The sequence below is a fragment of the Sebastes fasciatus genome, chromosome 11 (assembly GCF_043250625.1).
Source record: "Sebastes fasciatus isolate fSebFas1 chromosome 11, fSebFas1.pri, whole genome shotgun sequence".
Lineage (NCBI taxonomy): Eukaryota > Metazoa > Chordata > Actinopteri > Perciformes > Sebastidae > Sebastes > Sebastes fasciatus.
The window spans coordinates 4,529,289-4,553,847 of record NC_133805.1 but is presented as its reverse complement, the minus strand read 5'-3'; the positions used below and the strand labels follow the sequence as shown (position 1 = coordinate 4,553,847).

The 24,559-nt window shown below is 42.5% G+C and overlaps 6 protein-coding genes across 7 annotated transcripts in view; all 6 read left to right on the top strand.

The window, feature by feature from the left end:
- LOC141776463 (tripartite motif-containing protein 16-like) overlaps window positions 1-13,790 on the top strand; it is a 25,657-nt gene extending 11,867 nt beyond the window's left edge. Inside the window, exon 2 of one of the 2 annotated variants that reach the window (XM_074650081.1) lies at window positions 13,406-13,790. The gene's annotated coding sequence lies outside the window, so the exon portion shown is untranslated. Of the gene's footprint in view, window positions 1-7,867; window positions 8,249-13,405 lie in introns of those variants that run through there. The other variant, XM_074650083.1, reaches the window with a different exon arrangement.
- LOC141776457 (tripartite motif-containing protein 16-like) lies at window positions 414-2,163 on the top strand. The gene has a single exon (XM_074650074.1). It carries the CDS (start codon window positions 414-416, stop codon window positions 2,088-2,090), a length of 1,677 nt encoding a protein of 558 aa, XP_074506175.1. The 3' UTR covers window positions 2,091-2,163.
- Window positions 5,869-7,758, top strand: LOC141776455 (tripartite motif-containing protein 16-like). The gene has a single exon (XM_074650073.1). The coding sequence runs from the start codon at window positions 5,998-6,000 to the stop codon at window positions 7,681-7,683; it is 1,686 nt and encodes a 561-aa protein (XP_074506174.1). The 5' UTR covers window positions 5,869-5,997; the 3' UTR covers window positions 7,684-7,758.
- LOC141776454 (tripartite motif-containing protein 16-like) lies at window positions 11,529-24,559 on the top strand. Its single transcript, XM_074650072.1, has 2 exons — window positions 11,529-13,017; window positions 24,113-24,559. The coding sequence occupies exons 1-2, from the start codon at window positions 11,529-11,531 to the stop codon at window positions 24,304-24,306; spliced, it is 1,683 nt and encodes a 560-aa protein (XP_074506173.1). The 3' UTR covers window positions 24,307-24,559.
- LOC141776467 (E3 ubiquitin/ISG15 ligase TRIM25-like) lies at window positions 14,164-16,436 on the top strand. The gene has a single exon (XM_074650087.1). The coding sequence runs from the start codon at window positions 14,319-14,321 to the stop codon at window positions 15,873-15,875; it is 1,557 nt and encodes a 518-aa protein (XP_074506188.1). The 5' UTR covers window positions 14,164-14,318; the 3' UTR covers window positions 15,876-16,436.
- LOC141776471 (tripartite motif-containing protein 16-like protein) lies at window positions 18,480-20,649 on the top strand. The gene is made up of 2 exons (XM_074650091.1): window positions 18,480-18,788; window positions 19,011-20,649. The coding sequence occupies exons 1-2, from the start codon at window positions 18,480-18,482 to the stop codon at window positions 20,157-20,159; spliced, it is 1,458 nt and encodes a 485-aa protein (XP_074506192.1). The 3' UTR covers window positions 20,160-20,649.

Genomic DNA, 24,559 nt, shown 5'->3' with positions numbered 1-24,559 from the left:
ATTTGGTATATTTAAACTCTGGTTTACAGCTAAGTTAAGATAGACAAGGTTATAAAAGAAAGAGTCATTCAGTAGTGAGGACATGAAATGAGAGAATGAGAATTACTTCAAATGTGTATTTCTAGCTTGAGCATTCAAGGGAGAACACATTGCTCAGCAACAACAATGAGCATGTGTTGAGGAAGTGGATCAGCTGACTGATGGAGACGTCACTGGTTGAAACATAACAGTCATTTTGGAACAGCCAATGGGGAAGCTCCATCTCCACCGACCAATGGGGTGACTCCATCACTCACACAGGACCCGCCCCCTCTCTGCTGTGGTCCAATCAAAACCCTCCTCCTGCTCCCCCCTCTTCTTCCTGCTCTAAAGCACAGCCAGCTCCACTCTGAGAGCACACTTTCTGTTTGGATATGGAGCTGCAAGAAGTTCAGCTGGACCAAGAGTCATTCTCTTGTTCGATCTGTCTGGATCTACTGAAGGATCCGGTGACTACTTCCTGTGGACACAGCTACTGCATGAACTGTATTAAAAGCTACTGGAAAGGAGACGATGAGAAGAAGATCTACAGCTGCCCTCAGTGTAGGCAGACCTTCAAACGGAGGCCTGTCCTGATGAAAAGCACCATGTTAGCAGATTTAGTGGAGAAACTGAAGAAGACTGGACTCCAAGCTGCTCCTGCTGATCACTGCTATGCTGGACCTGAAGATGTGGCCTGTGATGTCTGCACTGGGAGGAAACTGAAAGCCTTCAAGTCGTGTCTGGTGTGTCTGGCCTCTTACTGTGAGAAACACCTCCAGCCTCATTATGACTCAGCTCCATTCAAGAAACACAAGCTGGTGGAGCCCTCCAAGAAGCTCCAGGAGAACATCTGCTCTCGTCACGATGAAGTGATGAAGATGTTCTGTCGTACTGATCAGCAGTGTATCTGTTATCTCTGCTTAATGGATGAACATAAAGGCCACCACACCGTCTCAGCTGCAGCAGAAAGGACCGAGAGGCAGAGAGAGCTGGAGGTGAGTCGACTCAACATCCAGCAGAGGATCCAGGACAGAGAGAAAGATGTGAAGCTGCTCCAACAGGAGGTGGAGGCTGTCAATCGCTCTGCTGATAAAGCAGTGGAGGACAGTGAGAAGATCTTCACCGAGCTGATCCGTCTCATGGAGAAAAGAAGCTGTGATGTGAAGCAGCAGGTCAGATCCCAGCAGAAAAGTGAAGTGAGTCGAGTCAAAGAGCTTCAGGAGAAGCTGGAGCAGGAGATCACTGAGCTGAAGAGGAGAGACGCTGAGCTGAAGCTGCTGTCACACACAGAGGATCACAACCAGTTTCTACTCAACTACCCCTCACTGTCACCACTCAGTGAATCTACACACTCATCCAGCATCAATATCCGTCCTCTGAGCTACTTTGAGGACGTGGCGGCGGCTGTGTCAGAAGTCAGAGATAAACTGCAGGAGGTTCTGAGAGAGAAATGGACAAATGTCTCACAGACAGTGACTGAAGTGGATGTTTTACTGTCACAACCAGAGCCCAAGACCAGAGCTGGATTCTTACAATATTCGTGTGAAATCACACTGGATCCAAACACAGCATACACACAGCTGTTATTATCTGAGGGGAACAGAAAAGCAACATTAACGATGAAACAACAGTCTTATTCTAGTCACCCAGACAGATTCACTAATTGGCCTCAGGTCCTGAGTAGAGAGAGTCTGACTGGACGTTGTTACTGGGAGGTGAAGAGGAAAGGAGATGGAGCTCTTATAGCAGTCGCATACAACAGTATCAGGAGAGCAGGGGGCTGGGACGAATGTGGGTTTGGACAAAATGGCAAATCTTGGGCTTTAAGATGTGACAAAAACAGTTATAATTTTCTGTATAATGATATCGAAACTTCTGTCTCAGGTCCTCTGTCCTCCAGAATAGGAGTGTACCTGGATCACAGTGCAGGTATTCTGTCCTTCTACAGCGTCTCTGAAACCATGACTCTCCTCCACAGAGTCCAGACCACATTCACTGAGCCTCTCTATGCTGGACTTTGTCTTTATTATGATTCTGGAGACACTGCTGAGTTGTGTAAACTGAAATAGACAGAAGTCATTTAAGGGTTAAATGCTGTGTTTTGCCTCTTAAACTCATTTTGTCTCCATGTTTGTTGCTAAGAGCTGATTGTTGTGTCATTTCTTCGCTGCTCAGAGATCAGCTGTCAATCAAACATTATGGAGATTCTTTGACATCTTCTCATGAGTTGTTCTGTAAATGTGTGAGTGTCTTCAGGTGGCGCTCCTTCCTGTGTCTGTTTCACTGCTCATGATGATGTTTATTCACCTAAACTGATTTTTCTCTGCATGAATATGTAAACTTCTCTGTGCTCTAAATGTTTGATGAATATTTGTATTGATGCATTTGTAGGTTGTTGTTTCTCTCACTGCATGAGTCTTAAGAGAGAAAGCAATCAGACCTTCCTTTACTGTAGATATTTTGTTCTCACAATTTGTAGAGAAATTTATTTTTTCATTTATTTGTTCAGCATGATCATAATCAATAAGGAGATCATTCATTATACATGGAATAACTGAACAAGAGTAATTTAACAGACTTTACTGATGGGATGTGTGAACAAACTGAAGGTTTCCATGATGAATAAACAAACATGAACAAAGTATTTTCCTCCTCGTTTTCATTCCAGGGTATCATACAAAGCTGATGGAGAAAATATGAAACTAATATGAGAGAATAACTGAGACAGTTTTCCTCCTGAAACACCACAAGGTCCAGTGTTCATGTTTAGAGTCAGTCAGTCTGGTCAAGTTTGGGTGTGAGGAGGTTTTGTTGAGTCCTGACACACATGAGACAACAGATATTGTGTAGATGTTTCTCTACATTTGGTTACAAATATTTCAATGTTGTTTAATCAGAATTAAAGAAGTCAGAGAAAATTTAACCTCCAGCCTCAAATTGGAAACTCCTCTCTACCATCTTGCCCATGTGACCTGAATGCAGCATCAGTGTTACAGGGTGTGACTCCTGTGAACAAACTGACATAGTGTGATATTACATCTATTTAAATGTCTCTTTACTGATGTTGTGTGAAGCTGCCAAAGGCTCAGTGAAGTTTTGACATGTCTTCCTGCAGTGAACATCACAGCAGGTTAATAACAAAAGAAATGTGAAACCTGATGCACAACACAAGAGGGCGCCCTCATCCTGCTAACCAGGGATGTAGTGGAGGTTAAAGCTCCTCTATTCAGTCTGTCTGCATGTTTTAAACCATGTTTTTAAGCCCATCAGAAACTTTATAATGTCTCATACATCATGGTCAGGGGTGTCGGACTTCTCTTAGTCAAAGTGAGTTCTCCTTTTTTAGTAAAAAAAGCAGAAATGAGTGATTTTCCTGGTGGTAGTTTGGCTTGTGTCCCTCACTAACCGAGGCGTTTACTGTATGTCCTCCTTCATTTCACTTTTTAAAAACCTCACCTGTGTTTTTAATGTTTTAACACTGCTCTAGTAGATTTTCTACTAACTTTTCTTTTCTTTTTCTGCCAGCTGCTGAAGTTCTGGTTTACAACAGTTTGTTTGGGTTGTGTGTCAGAAGGTTATTCTCATATTGAAGCCTTTTTTTGTGAAGAATTGTGTCGATAGCACCGATCAATAAATATCAGTAGTGGAGGTTAAAGCACCTCAACTCAGTTTGTCTCCAGTTTCAGTTAAGAACATCTTTTTAGTCTGATAAAAACCTTTATAGTAAAAGTGCATTGTGTCATACATCATGGTAAATGGTGTCAAACCGATATTAGTTCTTTACTTATAGTTATTTAGTCAGGAACCATACTGTCACTGATTTAATGCACCACCCTGCCAGCACGCTCTGTGACCCAAATCAATCACACCCTAGATGTTGCAGACCAACAAGGTGCATGCTGGATCTGGCCAACCTGCTAACATGCTACTCAACATGTCTGAAAAGTTTGAGGAGCAGCAGAGTTGATCCTGGAGCAGATCATGGAGTTCTTCATGGTGCACGAGACTCCCAGAATGACGTTCAGACAGGTGAGTACAACAAACTCACTGATGGATGTAACTCACTGTACAGAGAGGGACGTCAACAAACACTGTGTTGTATAGAAACAGAGCATTGTGTCTCTGTGTGTGTGTGCTACATGATGTATAAAATTGTGCAGCTCTCCTATACTTTAACATGTGTGTATGCAGCTGCTGTAGAGTTCATATAGTTTACACGACTCCATGTTGTCTGCTTGGTGATGTTTTATTCTGCTGTTGATTCTATAAGAAGTGTCAGTTTATTTTATTTATGTGGCTTAATAATGCTTGTTGCACCCGTCGTTGTGTCCATAGACTTCTTATTTATTGTTTGTCATTTTTGTTTAATTGTCTGAGTTTTGTCTCCTCTGTAATAATTTCTGGTAAGGCTGCACCGAGGACGGTTGTTGTATGTTTATAATCGATCATTGACATTAAATGCAATTCATTTTGTAGCCTATAGGTGTTCTTTGATTTAACAACAAACAACAAGGCTTTCATCGAGAGACTGCTGTTCTTGTCCCGTACATTGCAAAATTCTGTTTCATGTTCACTGTACAAACATAGTAGCTTTAAGTCCAACAATGTTATTTTTTTCCTAAACCTGACTAAGTGGTTTTGTAGCCTGAATCTAAACAAGCAATTTTTTTTAATTCACAACATAAAGCACGTGTTTACCGCCACCGAAAAGTGATGCCGAGGGGTCTGTTTTTTTGGAAAATGGCATTAAAGGAGCAGTGTGTAGGATCTGGCGGTATCTGGCGGTGAGGTTGAGACTGCAACCGACTGAAATCTCTCCCGTGTGCCAAGCGTGTTGGAGAGCTACAGTGGCCGACGCAAAAACGCAAAAGATCCTCTCTAGAGCCAGTTGTTGTAAGAGCAGCCTAGGTCATCTGGAGCAGAGCCAGCGCTTAGAGTGTGTGTGTGTACGAGGGAAGTGAGTGGTGAAGCGAGAGAGAGAGAACGGCGGCAACGGGAGCGAGTAACGGGAGCGAGTAACGTTATCGACTCCGGCCCAAGCCGTTCTGGGCTACTGTAGAAACATGGCGGTGTAACGTGGCGGACTCCGTGAAGAGGACCCACTCCCTAAACGTCTCATTCTGAGGTCACGAAAACATGATTCTTATTTTCAGGTGATTAGGCACTAAAGAAAACATACTTATTAATATTATATACCATTTCTGTCAATAGATCCCCCTAATTGTTACTCATTGGTCCTTTATCACACTGATTGTTTTTATGTAGATTGCATTTGTTTATTTAGGATATACTTATTATAAGGCCAGTAATCTCCCATTAGAGTCAAATGATGCATTCATGTCCTGTGGGATTCAGGACAACTAACATATTTGATTTATTTGTTTAAATGCATCTAACATTAAAATACACCTTTTACTCAAAATTATATTCTAGATTAAATCTGTTTTCTACACAAACATTTGAAGGACTTTATCACACAAGTAAAAACTATTTGGGGATTTCATTCCTTCTATAGCAGTGATTCACTTTTCTATTTCTCATCTGCTGTATCAGCATCATCAAACAGTATTTCAGGAAAAAAGAAGAGCTAATTCTGAAAACTGGGGAGCTGTCTCCAAACCCAGAGGTACCAAGAAGAGTTTAACTCCTAAAAGCTTATGGCTCCGGTGTTTTTAACTGAGAAATGATCTCTATATTATAAACAAACCACACGTATCTCTCTCTGACCGCTCCTCTTCCTGGAATGAAGCAAAGCTTGATAACTCCTCCCTCCTCTTCCTGCTCAGCTCCACTCGGTCCATTTATTTCCTTGTTCCCTCCCCTTCAGATCTACAGTTTGAAGGAGGGTGTAACCAACATGGTGAGAGCTGACAGGCCCTATTCACTGCACAAACACATGCTGTTTAGATCAGAGCTCAAACTAGTGTCGGTTCTCAGGAAGTGAAACTCAGACAGTCGTTGCTACTGAGAGGTGAAATGGCGCAGAAAGGAGTTCAGCTGGAGCGGGAAACCTTCTCTTGTTCGATCTGTCTGGATCTACTGAAGGATCCGGTGACTACTTCCTGTGGACACAGCTACTGCATGAACTGTATTAAAAGCTTCTGGGATGGAGAGGATGAGAAGATGATCTACAGCTGCCCTCAGTGTAGGCAGACCTTCACAACGAGGCCTGTCCTGATGAAAAACACCATGTTAGCAGTTTTAGTGGAGGAGCTGAAGAAGACTGGACTCCAAGCTGCTCCTGCTGATCACTGCTATGCTGGACCTGAAGATGTGGCCTGTGATGTCTGCACTGGGAGGAAACTGAAAGCCTTCAAGTCCTGTCTCGCCTGTCTGGCCTCTTACTGTGAGAAACACCTCCAGCCTCATTATGACGTGGCTCCATTAAAGAAACACAAGCTGGTGGAGCCCTCCAAGAAGCTCCAGGAGAACATCTGCTCTCGTCACGATGAGGTGATGAAGATGTTCTGTCGTACTGATCAGCAGTGTATCTGTTATCTCTGCTCTGTGGATGAACATAAAGGCCACGACACCGTCTCAGCTGCAGCAGAAAGGACCGAGAGGCAGAGAGAGCTGGAGGTGAGTCGACTCAACATCCAGCAGAGGATCCAGGACAGAGAGAAAGATGTGAAGCTGCTCCAACAGGAGGTGAAGGCTGTCAATCGCTCTGCTGATAAAGCAGTGAGAAACAGTGAGAAGATCTTCACCGAGCTGATCCATCTCATGGAGAAAAGAAGCTGTGATGTGAAGCAGCAGGTCAGATCCCAGCAGAAAAGTGAAGTGAGTCGAGTCAAAGAGCTTCAGGAGAAGCTGGAGCAGGAGATCACTGAGCTGAAGAGGAGAGACGCTGAGCTGAAGCTGCTGTCACACACAGAGGATCACAACCAGTTTCTACTCGACTACCCCTCACTGTCACCACTCAGTGAATCTACACACTCATCCAGCATCAATATCCGTCCTCTGAGCTACTTTGACGACGTGACGGCTGCTGTGACAGAAGTCAGAGATAAACTACAGGACGTTCTGAGAGAGAAATGGACAAACGTCTCATGGACAGTGTCTAATGTGGATGTTTTACTGCCACAACCAGAGCCCAAGACCAGAGCTGGATTCTTACAATATTCACGAGAAATCACACTGGATCCAAACACAGCACACACAGAGCTGTTATTATCTGAGGGGAACAGAAAAGTAACAATTGCAGAGCAGTCTTATCCTAGTCACCCAGACAGATTCACTCATTTTTGGCAGGTTCTGAGTAGAGAGAGTCTGACTGGACGTTGTTACTGGGAGGTGGAATGGAGAGGGGAAGAGATTTATGTAGCAGTTGCATACAAGAGTATCAGGAGAGCAGGGAACACGGAGGAATGTGAGTTTGGAAAAAATGAGAAATCTTGGGCATTATTTTCTTACAGAAATCGTAGTTATAGCTTTTGGTACAACAATGTTGAAAGTCCCGTCTCAGGTCCCCAGTCCAGTCCCAAGTCCTCCAGAATAGGGGTGTACCTGGATCACAGTGCAGGTATTCTGTCCTTCTACAGCGTCTCTGAAACCATGACTCTCCTCCACAGAGTCCAGACCACATTCACTGAGCCTCTCTATGCTGGACTTCATAATGTATTCTATTATTCTTATACTGCTGAATTCTGTAAACTGAAATAGACAGAAGTCATTTAAGGGTTAAATTCTGTGTTTTAACTCTTAAACTCATTTTGTTTCCATGTTTGTTGCTGAGAGCTGATTAAGTCATTTCTTCACTGCTCAGAGATCAGCTGTCAATCAAACGTTATGGTGGTACTTTGACATCTTCTCATGAGTTGTTCTGTAAATGTATGAGTGTCTTCAGGTGGCGCTCCTTCCTGTGTCTGTTTCACTGCTCATGATGATCTTTGTTCACCTGAACTGATATTCTCTGCATGAAAATGTAAACTTCTTTGTGCTCTAAATGTTTGATGAATATTTGTATTGATGCATTTGTAGGTTGTTGTTTCTCTCACTGCATGAGTCTTAAGAGAGAAAGCAATCAGACCTTCCTTTACTGTAGATATTTTATTCTCACAATTTGTAGAGAAATGTATTATTTCATTTATTTGTTTAGCATGATCAATAAAGAGATCATTCATTATACATGGAATAACTGAACAAGAGTAATTTAACAGACTTTACTGATGGGATGTGTGAACAAACTGAAGGTTTACATGATGAATAAACAAACATGAACAAAGTATTTTCCTCCTTGTCTTCATTCCAGGGTATCATACAATGCTGATGGAGAAAATATTAAACTAATATGAGAGAATAACTGAGACAGTTTTCCTCCTGAAACACCACAAAGTCCAGTCTTCATGTTTAGAGTCAGTCAGTCTGGTCAAGTTTGGGTATGAGGAGGTTTTGTTGAGTCCTGACACACATGAGACAGCAGATATTGTGTAGATGATTCTCTACATTTGGTTATAAATATTTCAATGTTGTTTAATCAGAATTCAAGAAGTCAGAGAAAATTGAACCTACAGCCTCAAATCTCACATTCCCAAATACTATTTACAACCTGAGAGCTGATGTTAGAATAATATTTGTAAAGTGGAAATTCCTCTCTACCATCTTGCCCATGTGACCTGAATGCAGCATCAGTGTTACAGGGTGTGACTCCTGTGAACAAACTGACATAGTGTGATATTACATCTATTTAAATGTCTCTTTACTGATGTTGTTTGAAGCTGCCAAAGGCTCAGTGAAGTTTTGACATGTCTTCCTGGAGTGAACATCACAGCAGGTTAATAACAAGAGAAATGTGAAACCTGATACACAACACAAGAGGGCGCCCTCATCCTGCTAACCAGGGATGTAGTGGAGGTTAAAGCACCTCTACTCAGTCTGTCTGCATGTTTTAAACCATGTTTTTAAGCCCATCAGAAACTTTATAATGTCTCATACATCATGGTCAGGGTGTCGGATTTCTCTTAGTTAAAGTGAATTCTCCTTTTTTTTAGTAAAAAAACAAACAGAAATGAGTGATTTTCCTGGTGGTAGTTTGGCTTGTGTCCCTCACTAACCGAGGCGTTTACTGTATGTCCTCCTTCATTTCACTTTTTAAAAACCTCACCTGTGTTTTTAATGTTTTAACACTGTTCTAGTAGATTTTCTACTAACTTTAGTTTGTTTCTGCCAGCTACTGAAGTTCAGGTTGACCACAGTGTGTTTGGGTTGTGTGTCAGAAGGTTATTCTCATATCGATGCTTTTTTTTGTGAAGAATTGTGTCGATAGCACCGATCAATAAATATCAGTAGTGGAGGTTAAAGCGCCTCAACTCAGTTTGTCTCCAGTTTCAGTTAAGAACATCTTTTTAGGCTGATAAAAAACCTTTATAGTAAAAGTGCATTGTGTCATACATCATGGTAAATGGTGTCAAACCGATATTAGTTCTTTACTTATAGTTATTAAGTCAGGAATCATACTGTCACTGATTTAATGCACCACCCTGCCAGCACGCTCTGTGACCCAAATCAATCACACCCTAGATGTTGCAGACCAACAAGGTGCATGCTGGATCTGGCCAACCTGCTAACATGCTACTCAACATGTCTGAAAACTTTGAGGAGCAGCAGAGTTGAACCTGGAGCAGATCATGGAGGACTTCATGGTGCACGAGACTCCCAGAATGACGTTCAGACAGGTGAGTACAGCAAACTCACTGATGGATGTAACTCACTGTACAGAGAGGGACGTCAACAAACACTGTGTTGTATAGAAACAGAGCACCGTGTCTCTGTGTGTGTGTGTGTGTGTGTGTGTGTGTGTGTGTGTGTGTGTGTTAAATGGTGTATAAAACTGTGCAGCTCTCCTTTACTGTAACGTGTGTATGCAGCTGCTGTAGAGTTCATATAGTTTATACGACTCCATGTTGTCTGCTTGGTGATGTTTTATTCTGCTGTTGATTCTATAAGAAGTGTCAGTTTATTTTATTTATGTGGCTTAATAATGCTTGTTGCACCCGCCGTTGTGGCCATAGACTTCTCATTTATTGTTTGTCATTTGTCACAGAGACGGCTGTTCTTGTCCCGTACATTGCAAAATTCTGTTTCATGTTCACTGTACAAACATAGTAGCTTTAAGTCCAACAATGTTATTTTTTTCCTAAACCTGACTAAGTGGTTTTGTAGCCTGAATCTAAACAAGCAATTTTTTTTAATTCACAACATAAAGCACGTGTTTACCGCCACCGAAAAGTGATGTCGAGGGGTTTGTTTTTTTGGAAAATGGCATTAAAGGAGCAGTGTGTAGGATCTGGCGGTATCTGGCGGTGAGGTTGAGACTGCAACCGACTGAAATCTCTCCCGTGTGCCAAGCGTGTTGGAGAGCTACAGTGGCCGACGCAAAAACGCAAAAGATCCTCTCTAGAGCCAGTTGTTGTAAGAGCAGCCTACGTCATCTGGAGCAGAGCCAGCGCTTAGAGTGTGTGTGTGTACGAGGGAAGTGAGTGGTGAAGCGAGAGAGAGAGGACGGGAGCGAGTAACGGGAGCGAGTAACGGGAGCGAGTAACGTTATCGACTCCGGCCCAAGCCGTTCTGGGCTACTGTAGAAACATGGCGGTGTAACGTGGCGGACTCCGTGAAGAGGACCCACTCCCTAAATGTCTCATTCTGAGGTCACGAAAACATGATTCTTATTTTCAGGTGATTAGGCACTAAAGAAAACATACTTATTAATATTATATACCATTTCTGTCAATAGATCCCCCTAATTGTTACTCACTGATCCTTTATCACACTGATTGTTTTTATGTAGATTGCATTTGTTTATTTAGGATATACTTATTATAAGGCCAGTAATCTCCCATTAGAGTCAAATGATGCATTCATGTCCTGTGGGATTCAGGACAACTAACATATTTAATTTATTTGTTTAAATGCATCTAACATTAAAATACACCTTTTACTCAAAATGATATTCTAGATTAAATCTGTTTTCTACACAAACATTTGAAGGACTTTATCACATAAGTAAAAACTATTTGGGGATTTCATTCCTTCTACAGCAGTGATTCACTTTTCTATTTCTCATCTGCTGTATCAGCATCATCAAACAGTATTTCAGGAAAAAAGAAGAGCTAATTCTGAAAACTGGGGAGCTGTCTCCAAACCCAGAGGTACCAAGAAGAGTTTACCTCCTAAAAGCTTATGGTTCCTGTGTTTTTAACTGAGAAATGATCTCTATAATATAAACAAACCACACGTATCTCTCTCTAACCGCTCCTCTTCCCGGAATGAAGCAAAGCTTGATAACTCCTCCCTCCTCTTCCTGCTCTCAAACACAGCAGCTCCACTCGTCCATTTATTTCCTTGTTCCTTCCCCTTCAGATCTACAGTTTGAAGGAGGGTGTAACCAACATGGTGAGAGCTGATAGGCCCTATTCACTGCACAAACACATGCTGTTTAGATCAGAGCTCAAACTAGTTTCACTTCCCAGGAAGTTAGACTCAGACAGTCGTTGCTATTAAGAGGTGAAATGGCGCAGAAAGGAGTTCAGCTAGAGCGGGAAACCTTCTCTTGTTCGATATGTCTGGATCTACTGAAGGATCCAGTGACTATTCCCTGTGGACACAGCTACTGCATGAACTGTATTAAAGGCTTTTGGGGTGGAGAAGAAGAGAAGAAGACCTACAGCTGCCCTCAGTGTAGGCAGACCTTCAAACGGAGGCCTGTCCTGATGAAAAGCACCATGTTAGCAGTTTTAGTGGAGGAGCTGAAGAAGACTGGACTTCAAGCTGCTCCTGCTGATCACTGCTATGCTGGACCTGAAGATGTGGCCTGTGATGTCTGCACTGGGAGGAAACTGAAAGCCTTCAAGTCCTGTCTCGCCTGTCTGGCCTCTTACTGTGAGAAACACCTCCAGCCTCATTATGACGTGGCTCCATTAAAGAAACATAAGCTGGTGGAGCCCTCCAAGAAGCTCCAGGAGAACATCTGCTCTCGTCACGATGAGGTGATGAAGATGTTCTGTCGTACTGATCAGCAGTGTATCTGTTATCTCTGCTCTGTGGATGAACATAAAGGCCACGACACCGTCTCAGCTGCAGCAGAAAGGACCGAGAGGCAGAGAGAGCTGGAGGTGAGTCGACTCAACATCCAGCAGAGGATCCAGGACAGAGAGAAAGATGTGAAGCTGCTCCAACAGGAGGTGGAGGCTGTCAATCGCTCTGCTGATAAAGCAGTGGAGGACAGTGAGAAGATCTTCACCGAGCTGATCCGTCTCATGGAGAAAAGAAGCTGTGATGTGAAGCAGCAGGTCAGATCCCAGCAGAAAAGTGAAGTGAGTCGAGTCAAAGAGCTTCAGGAGGAGCTGGAGCAGGAGATCACTGAGCTGAAGAGGAGAGACGCTGAGCTGAAGCTGCTGTCACACACAGAGGATCACAACCAGTTTCTACTCGACTACCCCTCACTGTCACCACTCAGTGAATCTACACACTCATCCAGCATCAATATCCGTCCTCTGAGCTACTTTGAGGACGTGACGGCGGCTGTGACAGAAGTCAGGGATAAACTACAGGACGTTCTGAGAGAGAAATGGACAAACGTCTCACAGACAGTGACTGAAGTGGATGTTTTACTGTCACAACCAGAGCCCAAGACCAGAGCTGGATTCTTAAAATATTCAAAAGAAATCACACTGGATCCAAACACAGCAAACACACATCTGTTATTATCTGAGGGGAACAGAAAAGTAACAATTGCAGAGCAGTCTTATCCTAGTCACCCAGACAGATTCACTCATTTTTGGCAGGTCCTGAGTAGAGAGAGTCTGACTGGACGTTGTTACTGGGAGGTGGAATGGAGAGGGGAAGAGATTTATGTAGCAGTTGCATACAAGAGTATCAAGAGAGAAGGGAGCACGGAGGAATGTGAGTTTGGAAAAAATGAGAAATCTTGGGCGTTATTTTCTTACAGAAATTATAGTTATAGGTTTTGGTACAACAATGTTGAAAGTCCCGTCTCAGGTGTCCGGTCCCGTCCCGAGTCCTCCAGAATAGGGGTGTACCTGGATCACAGTGCAGGTATTCTGTCCTTCTACAGCGTCTCTGAAACCATGACTCTCCTCCACAGAGTCCAGACCACATTCACTGAGCCTCTCTATGCTGGACTTCATAATGTATTCCATTATTCTTATACTGCTGAATTCTGTAAACTGGAATAGACAGAAGTCATTTAAGGGTTAAATTCTGTGTTTTGCCTCTTAAACTCATTCTGTCTCCATGTTTGTTGCTGAGAGCTGATTGTTGTGTCATTTCTTCACTGCTCAGAGATCAGCTGTCAATCAAACATTAAGGTGGTACTTTGACATCTTCTACTTTGTACTTTGTTCTGTAAATGTGTGAGTGTCTTCAGGTGGCGCTCCTTCCTGTGTCTGTTTCACTGCTCATGATGATGTTTGTTCACCTGAACTGATATTCTCTGCATGAATATGTAAACTTCTCTGTGCTCTAAATGTTTGATGAATATTTGTATTGATGCATTTGTAGGTTGTTGTTTCTCTCACTGCATGAGTCTTAAGAGAGAAAGCAATCAGACCTTCACTTACTGTAGATATTTTGTTCTCACAATTTGTAGAGAAATGTATTATTTCATTTAATTGTTTAGCATGATCATAATCAATAAAGAGATCATTCATTATACATGGAATAACTGAACAAGAGTAATTTAACAGACTTTACTGATGGGATGTGTGAACAAACTGAAGGTTTACATGATGAATAAACAAACATGAACAAAGTATTTTCCTCCTTGTCTTCATTCCAGGGTATCATAGAAAGCTGATGGAGAAAATATTAAACTAATTGTGGGTCAGAACAGCCAGAAAAGCATGTTTACTTTCTTTCTGCAAAATGTGACCAGATGTAGTAGGACATCCTGGTATTTTTTGGCATACTGCATTTGACATACTATGTATTGGGACATACTAAATCTTGTTCTGTCAGACTAAATAGTATGGTAGTATGGGTATTGGAACGCACAGAGTTAAAATTCACGAGCTCCTCTTCCTTGAATGAATCATAGCGTGATAACCCCACCCTCCTCTTCCTGCTCTCAAACACAAACAGCTCCACTCAGCCCTTTTATTTCCTTGTTCCCTCCCCTTTAGATCTACAGTTTGAAGGAGGGTGTAGCCAAAATGGTGGTGAAGTGCAAGAGCTGACAGGCCCCATTCACTGCACAGACACATGCTGTTTAGATCAGAGCTCAAACTTTATTCACTTCTCAGGAAGTGAAACTCAGACAGTCGTTGCTACTGAGAGGTGAAATGGCGCAGAAAGGAGTTCAGCTGGACCGAGAGTCATTCTCATGTTCCATCTGTCTGGATCTACTGAAGGATCCGGTGACTACTTCCTGTGGACACAGCTACTGCATGAACTGTATTAAAACCCACTGGGATGGAGAGGAAGAGAAGAAGATCTACAGCTGCCCTCAGTGTAGGCAGACTTTCAAACGGAGGCCTATCCTGATGAAAAGCACATTGTTAGCAGATTTAGTGGAGGAGCTGAAGAAGACTGGACTCCAAGCTGCTCCTGCTGATCACTGCTATGCTGGACCTGAAGATGTGGCCTGTGATGTCTGCACTGGGAGGAAACTGAAAGCCTTCAAGTCCTGTCTGATGTGTCTGGCCTCTTACTGTGAGAAACACCTCCAGCCTCATTATGACTCAGCTCCGTTCAAGAAACACAAACTGGTGGAGCCCTCCAAGAAGCTCCAGGAGAAAGCAGAAAGGACTGAGAGGCAGAGAAAGCTGGAGGTGAGTCGACTCAACATCCAGCAGAGGATCCGGGACAGAGAGAAAGATGTGAAGCTGCTCCAACAGGAGGTGGAGGCTGTCAATCGCTCTGCTGATAAAGCAGTGGAGGACAGTGAGAAGATCTTCACCGAGCTGATCCGTCTCATGGATAAAAGACGCTGTGATCTGAAGCAGCAGGTCAGATACCAGCAGAAAAGTGAAGTGAGTCGAGTCAAAGAGCTTCAGGAGAAGCTGGAGCAGGAGATCACTGAGCTGAAGAGGAGAGACGCTGAGCTGAAGCTGCTGTCACACACAGAGGATCACAACCAGTTTCTACTCAGCTACCCCTCACTGTCACCACTCAGTGAATCTACATCCAGCATCAACATCCGTCCTCTGAGCTACTTTGAGGACGTGACGGCGGCTGTGTCAGAAGTCAGAGATAAACTACAGGACGTTCTGAGAGAGAAATGGACAAACGTCACACAGACAGTGACTGAAGTGGATGTTTTACTGCCACAACCAGAGCCCAAGACCAGAGCTGGATTCTTAAAATATTCACGAGAAATCACACTGGATCCAAACACAGCAAACACACTGCTGTTGTTATCTGAGGGGAACAGAAAAGCAACATTAACAATGCAACATCAGTCTTATTCTAGTCACCCAGACAGATTCACTGAATGTCATCAGGTCCTGAGTAGAGAAAGTCTGACTGGACGTTGTTACTGGGAGGTGGAGAGGAGAGGGAGAGGAGTTTATGTGGTGGTCGCCTACAAGAGTATCAGGAAAACAGGGAGGTCGGATGAATGTGGGTTTGGACAAAATGACAAATCGTGGGCGTTAAGATGTGACAACAACAGTTATAAATTTTTGTATAACAATATCAAAACTTCTGTCTCAGGTCCTCAGTCCTCCCGAGTAGGAGTGTATCTGGATCACAGTGCAGGTATTCTGTCCTTCTACAGCGTCTCTGAAACCATGACTCTCCTCCACAGAGTCCAGACCACATTCATTGAGCCTCTCTATGCCGGACTTTGGCTTTATTACTATTGTGGAGACACTGCTGAGTTGTGTAAACTGAAATAGACAGAAGTCATTTAAGGGTTAAGTTCTGTGTTTTAACTCTTAAACTCATTTTGTCTCCATGTTTGTTGCTGAGAGCTGATTGTTGTGTCATTTCTTCACTGCTCAGAGATCAGCTGTCAATCAAACATTATGGTGTTACTTTGACATATTCTCATGAGTTGTTCTGTAAATGTGTGAGTGTCTTCAGGTGGCGCTCCTTCCTGTGTCTGTTTCACTGCTCATGATGATCTTTGTTCACCTGAACTGATATCGCTCTGCATGAATATGTAAACTTCTTTGGCTTTAAAAGATATTTTAGAAATAAAAACTATAATTACATTGACATTTATTTGTTTGGCAGACCTTTGAGCTTTATGAAACTGTAATTATCATGATCATAATCAATAAGGAGATCCTGCATTATTCTCGTTCACATCACTGAGATTCTGCTCAAACAAACTGATTGTGTTGATGAAGTGAATCTGAACATGAGATCATTGAACAAGAGTCATTTAACAGACTTTACTGATGGGATGTGTGAACAAACTGAAGGTTTCCATGATGAATAAACAAACATAAACAAAGTATTTTCCTCCTTGTCTTCATTCCAGGGTATCATAGAAAGCTGGTGGAGAAAATGTGAAACTGATATGAGAGAATAACTGAGACAGTTTTCCTCCTGAAACAACACAAACTACAGTGTAATTGTTTAGAGTCAGTCAGTCTCAGTCCTTAAAACTTTCCTCACTAAAAGACCTTTGTCACCGAGAAATGTGCAGCGTTTTTAACCACTGTGTTGCATAGATAGACAGACTTTATGGGACGACATCATTCAAAATTTTAAAAAAGTTGAACTTATTGCCTTTATCAGTGGTTGTTTGGTTCATGATACTCGCTGACTGGAGGTTTAACTTCTGTTTGCCCTCATTTATTTCAACTTTAAATCACCCATGTTTTACAAAAGTGCTTTTGGACTTCATGCTTCCACCTACTGAAGTTCAGGTCGACCACGGTGTGTTTGAAGATTTCATTTCAAGCTGATACTTTATTATGAACCAATTCATTTACAACTATCAGTAAATCTTTTCTAATTTTAAGGGTATGAGGAAACTAATAAGTTTGAGTGCTGTCTGTTGATTAGTAGTTGCAGCTGATCTGGTTCATTCTGGATTAGAGTCTGCTGTTTGCTGCTGAGCAGGTAGTGTACAGTGGATTCTCTTGAACAGCCTGTTAACATCCCTCTCCAGGAAGGAGAGAGTCGTCGTTGGTGTTCAGGACTGTCCCATTGTCTTTTAAAACGACAGTAGAACTCTTTCAGGTCGTTGGCCATCGTTATGGGAGTGTGGGGGGGGGGTTAGGTTTGCATTTGGTATCTATCTGAGACCCTTTCAGACAGAAGCAGAGTCGTTTACTGAGAACAACTCATCTTCTATTTACCTTCTTTGACATGTAAAAGCTGTTTGTTCAGACAATCAGCAGTGATAATGAAATAGTTTTACTCAAGTACTACAGTCAAGTACAACTTTGTGACTTGAGTATTCTTGTTTTCGGCTACTTTATACTTCTACTTCACTACAACTCAGAGAGAAATATTCAACTTTTTCCTCTTCTGCATTGGTCTGAAGGATACAGTTACTGGTAACTTGTCAAATTTTACATTACAAAACATGACAGGCTTATAATGCATAATTATAGATTATATGTGTCAACCCTGTGAAAGACCCCCTGTCACATTCTAGACCCCAAATGGTAAAATCCAATATCCCCATACACAAATTGATAGTTTTGATAGTAAACTGTGTTTACTATGTTTTTATCTAACAGACAATTACAAAAAAAGAAATCCCTGAGACTTTCTTAACGTGCAAAATTATCTTTTACATTGACAAACATCATAATGTGTGATTCATGACGCAATTAAAAAGGGATCAAAAAGATATTTACAATGCAATACAATACATCTTTATTATCCACTAGGGAGGAAATTTGTCTTCGAATCACCAATCACAAGAAACAACATTAAAATCAGATAGGAGTTATTAAAAAACAGATATATAGACAGGCTATGTTACAAATTAAAACAGTTCATGTGGCTTAGATCTGCTCGGTGACTTTGCTGAGTAAAGAATATTGATGACATTTGGGATGAAGGATTTTTTAACCACATTTTTAGTTGCCAGATGGACTCTATAGCACCTCGTTCAGCTCAAACTAGCTGAAGAGAGGATGGGAGTTATCTGCCAGGATACTCCTCGCTTTCTCCTTGATACTGTGGTATCTGTGATTTATCTCTCTCCATTGACTACTGTTCCTATTTTTTCCGAAACAAGGTCCCATGGCGGTCCACCGGAAGAGGCGTGACTTTGGCTTTCTATTGCATGAAAGCTTGATAACTCCTCCCTCTTCATCCTGCTCTCAAACACAGCCAGCTCCGCTCTGTGCAAATATCGCCTTGTTCCCTCCCCCTCACTGATATGCAAGTGGAAGATAGGTTTAGCCAACCTGTGATAGAGCAGGAGCTGACGAGCCCCATTCAGTACAGATTAACATATGAACATGAACAAAAGGAGCAGAGTTTGTATTTAAGTCAATGAAACTCTCACACAGTCACTGCTACAGGGCGAAATGGCGCAGCAAGGAGTTCAACTGGACCGAAAGACCTTCTGCTGTTTATTCTGTCAGGATCTACTGAAGGATCCGGTGACTATTCCCTGTGGACACAGCTACTGCATGAACTGTCTTAAACGCTCTTGCTTTGAAAAGAATGGGAAGAAAATCGTCATCTGCCCTGAGTGTTGGCACACCTTCACACTGAGGCCTGTCCTGATGAAAAACACCATGTTAGCAGATTTAGTGGAGCAACTGAAGAAGACTGGACTCCAAGCTGCTCCTGCTGATCACTGCTATGCTGGACCTGAAGATTTGGTCTGTGATGTCTGCACTGGGAGGAGACTGAAAGCCTTCAAGTCCTGTCTGGTGTGTCTGGCCTCTTACTGTGAGCAACACCTCCAGCCTCATTATGAATTATTTGAAAATCACAAACTGGTGGAGCCCTCCAAGAAGCTCCAGGAGAACATCTGCTCTCGTCACGACGAGGTGATGAAGATGTTCTGTCGTACTGATCAGCAGTGTATCTGTTATCTCTGCTCTGTGGAGGAACATAAAGGCCACGACACCGTCTCAGCTGCAGCAGAAAGGACCGAGAGGCAGAGAGAGCTGGAGGTGAGTCGACTCAACATCCAGCAGAGGATCCAGGACAGAGAGAAAGATGTGAAGCTGCTCCAAAAGGAGGTGGAGGCTGTCAACCACTCTGCTGATAAAGCAGTGAAGTACAGTGAGAAGATCTTCACCAAGCTGATGCTTCTCATGGAGAAAAGAAGCTGTGATGTGAAGCAGCAGGTCAGATCCCAGCAGAGAAGTGAAGTGAGTCGAGTCAAAGAGCTTCAGGAGAAGCTGGAGCAGGAGATCACTGAGCTGAAGAGGAGAGACGCTGAGCTGAAGCTGCTGTCACACACAGAGGATAACAACCAGTTTCTACTCAGCTACCCCTCATTGTCACCACTCAGAGAATCTACATCCAGCATCGATATCCGTCCTCTGCGCTACTTTGAGGACGTGAGGGCAGCTGTGTCAGAAGTCATGGATAAACTACGGGTCGTTCTGAGTGACAAATGGACAAACATCTCACAGACAGTGACTGAAGTGGATGTTTTACTGTCAAATTCACAAGCAGAGCCCAAGACCAGAGTTGGATTCTTAAAATATTCACGAGAAATCACACTGGATCCAAACACAGCACACGAAGTGGTGTTATTATCTGATGGGAACAGAAAAGCAACATCAACCGAGCAAAATCAGAAATATTCCAATCACCCAGACAGATTCACTGAATGTTGGCAGGTCCTGAGTAGAGAGAGTCTGACTGGACGTTGTTACTGGGAGGTGGAGTGGCAAGGAAATGGAGTTCTTATAGCAGTCGCATACAAGAACAACCGCAGAGAAGGGGGCTGGAATGAATGTGGATTTGGACACAATGACAAATCTTGGACATTTAGATTTGACAGAGACCGTTATGCATTTTGGTACAACAATGTTAAAACTCCTGTCTCAGGTCCTCAGTCCTCCAGAGTAGGAGTGTACCTGGATCACAGTGCAGGTATTCTGTCCTTCTACAGCGTCTCCACCACCAATCAAACCATGACCCTCCTCCACAGAGTCCAGACCACATTCACTGAGCCTCTCTATGCTGGAATTTGGCTTTATTACAATTATGGAGTCACTGCTGAGTTCTGTAAACTGAAATAGACAGAAGTAATTTAAGGGTTGAATTCTGTGTTTTAACTCTTAAATGTTTGTTGCTGAGAGCTGATTGTTGTGTCATTTCTTCACTGCTCAGAGATCATCTGTCATCAAATATTATGGTGATTCTTTGACATCTTCTCATGAGTTGTTCTGTAAATGTGTGAGTGTCTTCAGGTGGCGCTCCTTCCTGTGTCTGTTTCACTGCTCATGATTATGATGTTTGTTTACTTGAACTGACTTTGCATTTTTAGGTTGTTCCACTGCATGAGTCTTAAGAGAAAAGGCACCAGACCTTCCTTTACCGTATGTTCTCCCCACTTTTTTTACACTGTAATTATCCTGATCATAATCAATAAGGAGATCCTTCATTGTTCTCTTTTACATCGCTGAGATTCTATTCAAACCAACTGATTGTGTTGATGAAGTGAATCTGTACATGATTACTGATGGGATGTGTGAACAAACTGAAGGTTTACATGATGAATAAACAAACATAAACAAAATATTTTCCTCCTTGTCTTCATTCCAGGGTATCATAGAAAGCTGGTGGAGAAAATATGAAACTGATATGAGAGTATAACTGAGACAGTTTTCCTCCTGAAACACCACAAACTACAGTGTAAATGTTTAGAGTCTGTCAGTCTCAGTCCTTAAAACTTTCCTCACTAAAACATTTTGTCACCGAGAAATGAGCAGCGTTTTTAACCACTGTGTTGCATAGATAGACAGACTTTATGGGACGACATCATTCAAAATTTAAAAAAAGTTGAACTTATTGCCTTTATTAGTGGTTGTTTGGTTCATGATACTCGCTGACTGGAGGTTTAACTTCTGTTTGCCCTCATTTATTTCAACTTTAAATCACCCATGTTTTACAAAAGTGCTTTTGAACTTCATGCTTCCACCTACTGAAGTTCAGGTCGACCACGGTGTGTTTGAAGATTTCATTTCAAGCTGATACTTTATTATGAACCGATTCATTTACAACTATCAGTAAATCTTTTCTAATTTTAAGGGTATGAGGAAACTAATACATTTGAGTGCTGACTGTTGATTAGTAGTTGCAGCTGATCTGGTTCATTCTGGATTAGAGTCTGCTGTTGGCTGCTGAGTAGGTAGTGTACAGTGGCTTCTCTTGAACAGCCTGTTAACATCCCTCTCCAGGTAGGAGAGAGTCGTCGTTGGTGTTCAGGACTGTCCCATTGTCTTTTAAAACGACAGTAGAACTCATTCAGGTCGTTGGCCATCGTTATGGGAGTGTGGGGGGGGGGTTAGGTTTGCACTTGGTATCTATCTGAGACCCTTTCAGACAGAAGCAGAGTCGTTTACTGAGAACAACTCATCTTCTATTTACCTTCTTTGACATGTAAAAGCTGTTTGTTCAGACAATCATCAGTGATAATGAAATAGTTTTACTCAAGTACTACACTCAAGTACAACTTTGTGACTTGAGTATTCTTGTTTTCGGCTACTTTATACTTCTACTTCACTACAACCTCTTCTGCATTGGTCTGAAGGATACAGTTACTGGTAACTTATCAAATTTTACATTACAAAACATGACAAGCTTATAATGCATAGTTATAGATTATATGTGTCAACCCTGTGAAAGACCCCCTGTCACATTCTAGACCCCAAACGGTAAAATCCAATATCCCCATACACAAATTGATAGTTTTGATAGTAAACTGTGTTTACTATGTTTTTATCTAACAGACAATTACAAAGAAAGAAATCCCTGAGACTTTCTTAACGTGCAAAATTATCTTTTACATTGACAAACATCATAATGTGTGATTCATGACGCAATTAAAAAGGGATCAAAAAGATATTTACAATGCAATACAATACATCTTTATTATCCACCAGGGAGGAAATTTGTCTTCGAATCACCAATCACAAGAAACAACATTAAAATCAGACAGGAGTTATTAAAAAACAGATATATAGACAGGCTATGTTACAAATTAAAACAGTTCATGTGGCTTAGATCTGCTCGGTGACTTTGCTGAGTAAAGAATATTGATGACATTTGGGATGAAGGATTTTTTAACCACATTTTTAGTTGCCAGATGGACTCTATAGCACCTCGTTCAGCTCAAACTAGCTGAAGAGAGGATGGGATCTATCTGCCAGGATACTCCTCACTTTCTCCTTGATACTGTGGTATCTGTGATTTATCTCTCTCCATTGACTACTGTTCCTATTTTTTCCGAAACAAGGTCCCATGGCGGTCCACCGGAAGAGGCGTGACTTTGGCTTTCTATTGCATGAAAGCTTGATAACTCCTCCCTCTTCATCCTGCTCTCAAACACAGCCAGCTCCGCTCTGTGCAAATATCGCCTTGTTCCCTCCCCCTCACTGATATGCAAGTGTGAAGATGGGTTTAGCCAACCTGTGATAGAGCAGGAGCTGACGAGCCCCATTCAGTACAGATTAACATATGAACATGAACAAAAGGAGCAGAGTTTGTATTTAAGTCAATGAAACTCTCACACAGTCACTGCTACAGGGCGAAATGGCGCAGCAAGGAGTTCAACTGGACCGAAAGACCTTCTGCTGTTTATTCTGTCAGGATCTACTGAAGGATCCGGTGACTATTCCCTGTGGACACAGCTACTGCATGAACTGTCTTAAACGCTCTTGCTTTGAAAAGAATGGGAAGAAAATCGTCATCTGCCCTGAGTGTTGGCACACCTTCACACTGAGGCCTGTCCTGATGAAAAACACCATGTTAGCAGATTTAGTGGAGCAACTGAAGAAGACTGGACTCCAAGCTGCTCCTGCTGATCACTGCTATGCTGGACCTGAAGATTTGGTCTGTGATGTCTGCACTGGGAGGAAACTGAAAGCCTTCAAGTCCTGTCAGGTGTGTCTGGCCTCTTACTGTGAGCAACACCTCCAGCCTCATTATGAATCCCCAGCTTTTGAAAAGCACAAGCTGGTGGAGCCCTCCAAGAAGCTCTGGGAGAACATCTGCTCTCGTCATCAAGATGAGGTGATGAAGATGCTCTGCTGTACTCACCAGCAGGGTATCTGCTCTCCAGATGAACATTTAAAGCTCAAGCTGAGTCGACTCAACATCCAGCAGAGGATCCAGGACAGAGAGAAAGATGTGAAGCTGCTCCAACAGGAGGTGGAGGCTGTCAATCGCTCTGCTGATAAAGCAGTGGAGGACAGTGAGAAGATCTTCACCGAGCTGATCCGTCTCATGGAGAAAAGAAGCTGTGATGTGAAGCAGCAGGTCAGATCCCAGCAGAAAAGTGAAGTGAGTCGAGTGAAAGAGCTTCAGGAGAAGCTGGAGCAGGAGATCACTGAACTGAAGAGGAGAGACGCTGAGCTGAAGCTGCTGTCACACACAGAGGATCACAATCAGTTTCTACACAACTACCCCTCACTGTCACCACTCAGAGAATCTACATCCAGCATTGATATCCGTCCTCTGCGCTACTTTGAGGACGTGACGGCAGCTGTGTCAGAAGTCATTGATAAACTACAGGACGTTCTGAGTGAGAAATGGACAAACATCTCACAGACAGTGATTGAAGTGGATGTTTTACTGTCAAATTCACAAGCAGAGCCCAAGACCAGAGCTGGATTCTTAAAATATTCCCGAGAAATCACACTGGATCCAAATACAGCACACACAGTGGTGTTGTTATCTGAGGGGAACAGAAAAGCAACATCAACAGATCAAAATCAGAAATATTCCAGTCACCCAGACAGATTCACTGAATGTTGGCAGGTCCTGAGTAGAGAGAGCCTGACTGGACGTTGTTACTGGGAGGTGGAGTGGCAAGGAAATGGAGTTCTTATAGCAGTCGCATACAAGAACAACCGCAGAGAAGGTGGCTGGAATGAATGTGGATTTGGACACAATGACAAATCTTGGACATTTAGATTTGACAGAGACCGTTATGCATTTTGGTACAACAATGTTAAAACTCCTGTCTCAGGTCCTCAGTCCTCCAGAATAGGAGTGTACCTGGATCACAGTGCAGGTATTTTGTCCTTCTTCAGCGTCTCCACCACCAATCAAACCATGACCCTCCTCCACAGAGTCCAGACCACATTCACTGAGCCTCTCTATGCTGGAATTTGGCTTTATTACAATTATGGAGTCACTGCTGAATTCTGTAAACTGAAATAGAGAGAAGTCATTTAAGGGTTAAATTCTGCGTTTTAACTCTTAAATGTTTGTTGCTGAGAGCTGATTGTTGTGTAATTTCTTCACTGCTCAGAGATCATCTGTCATCAAACATTATGGTGGTACTTTGACATCTTCTCATGAGTTGTTCTGTAAATGTGTGAGTGTCTTCAGGTGGCGCTCCTTCCTGTGTCTGTTTCACTGCTCATGATGATGTTTGTTTACCTGAACTGACTTTGCATTTTTAGGTTGTTCC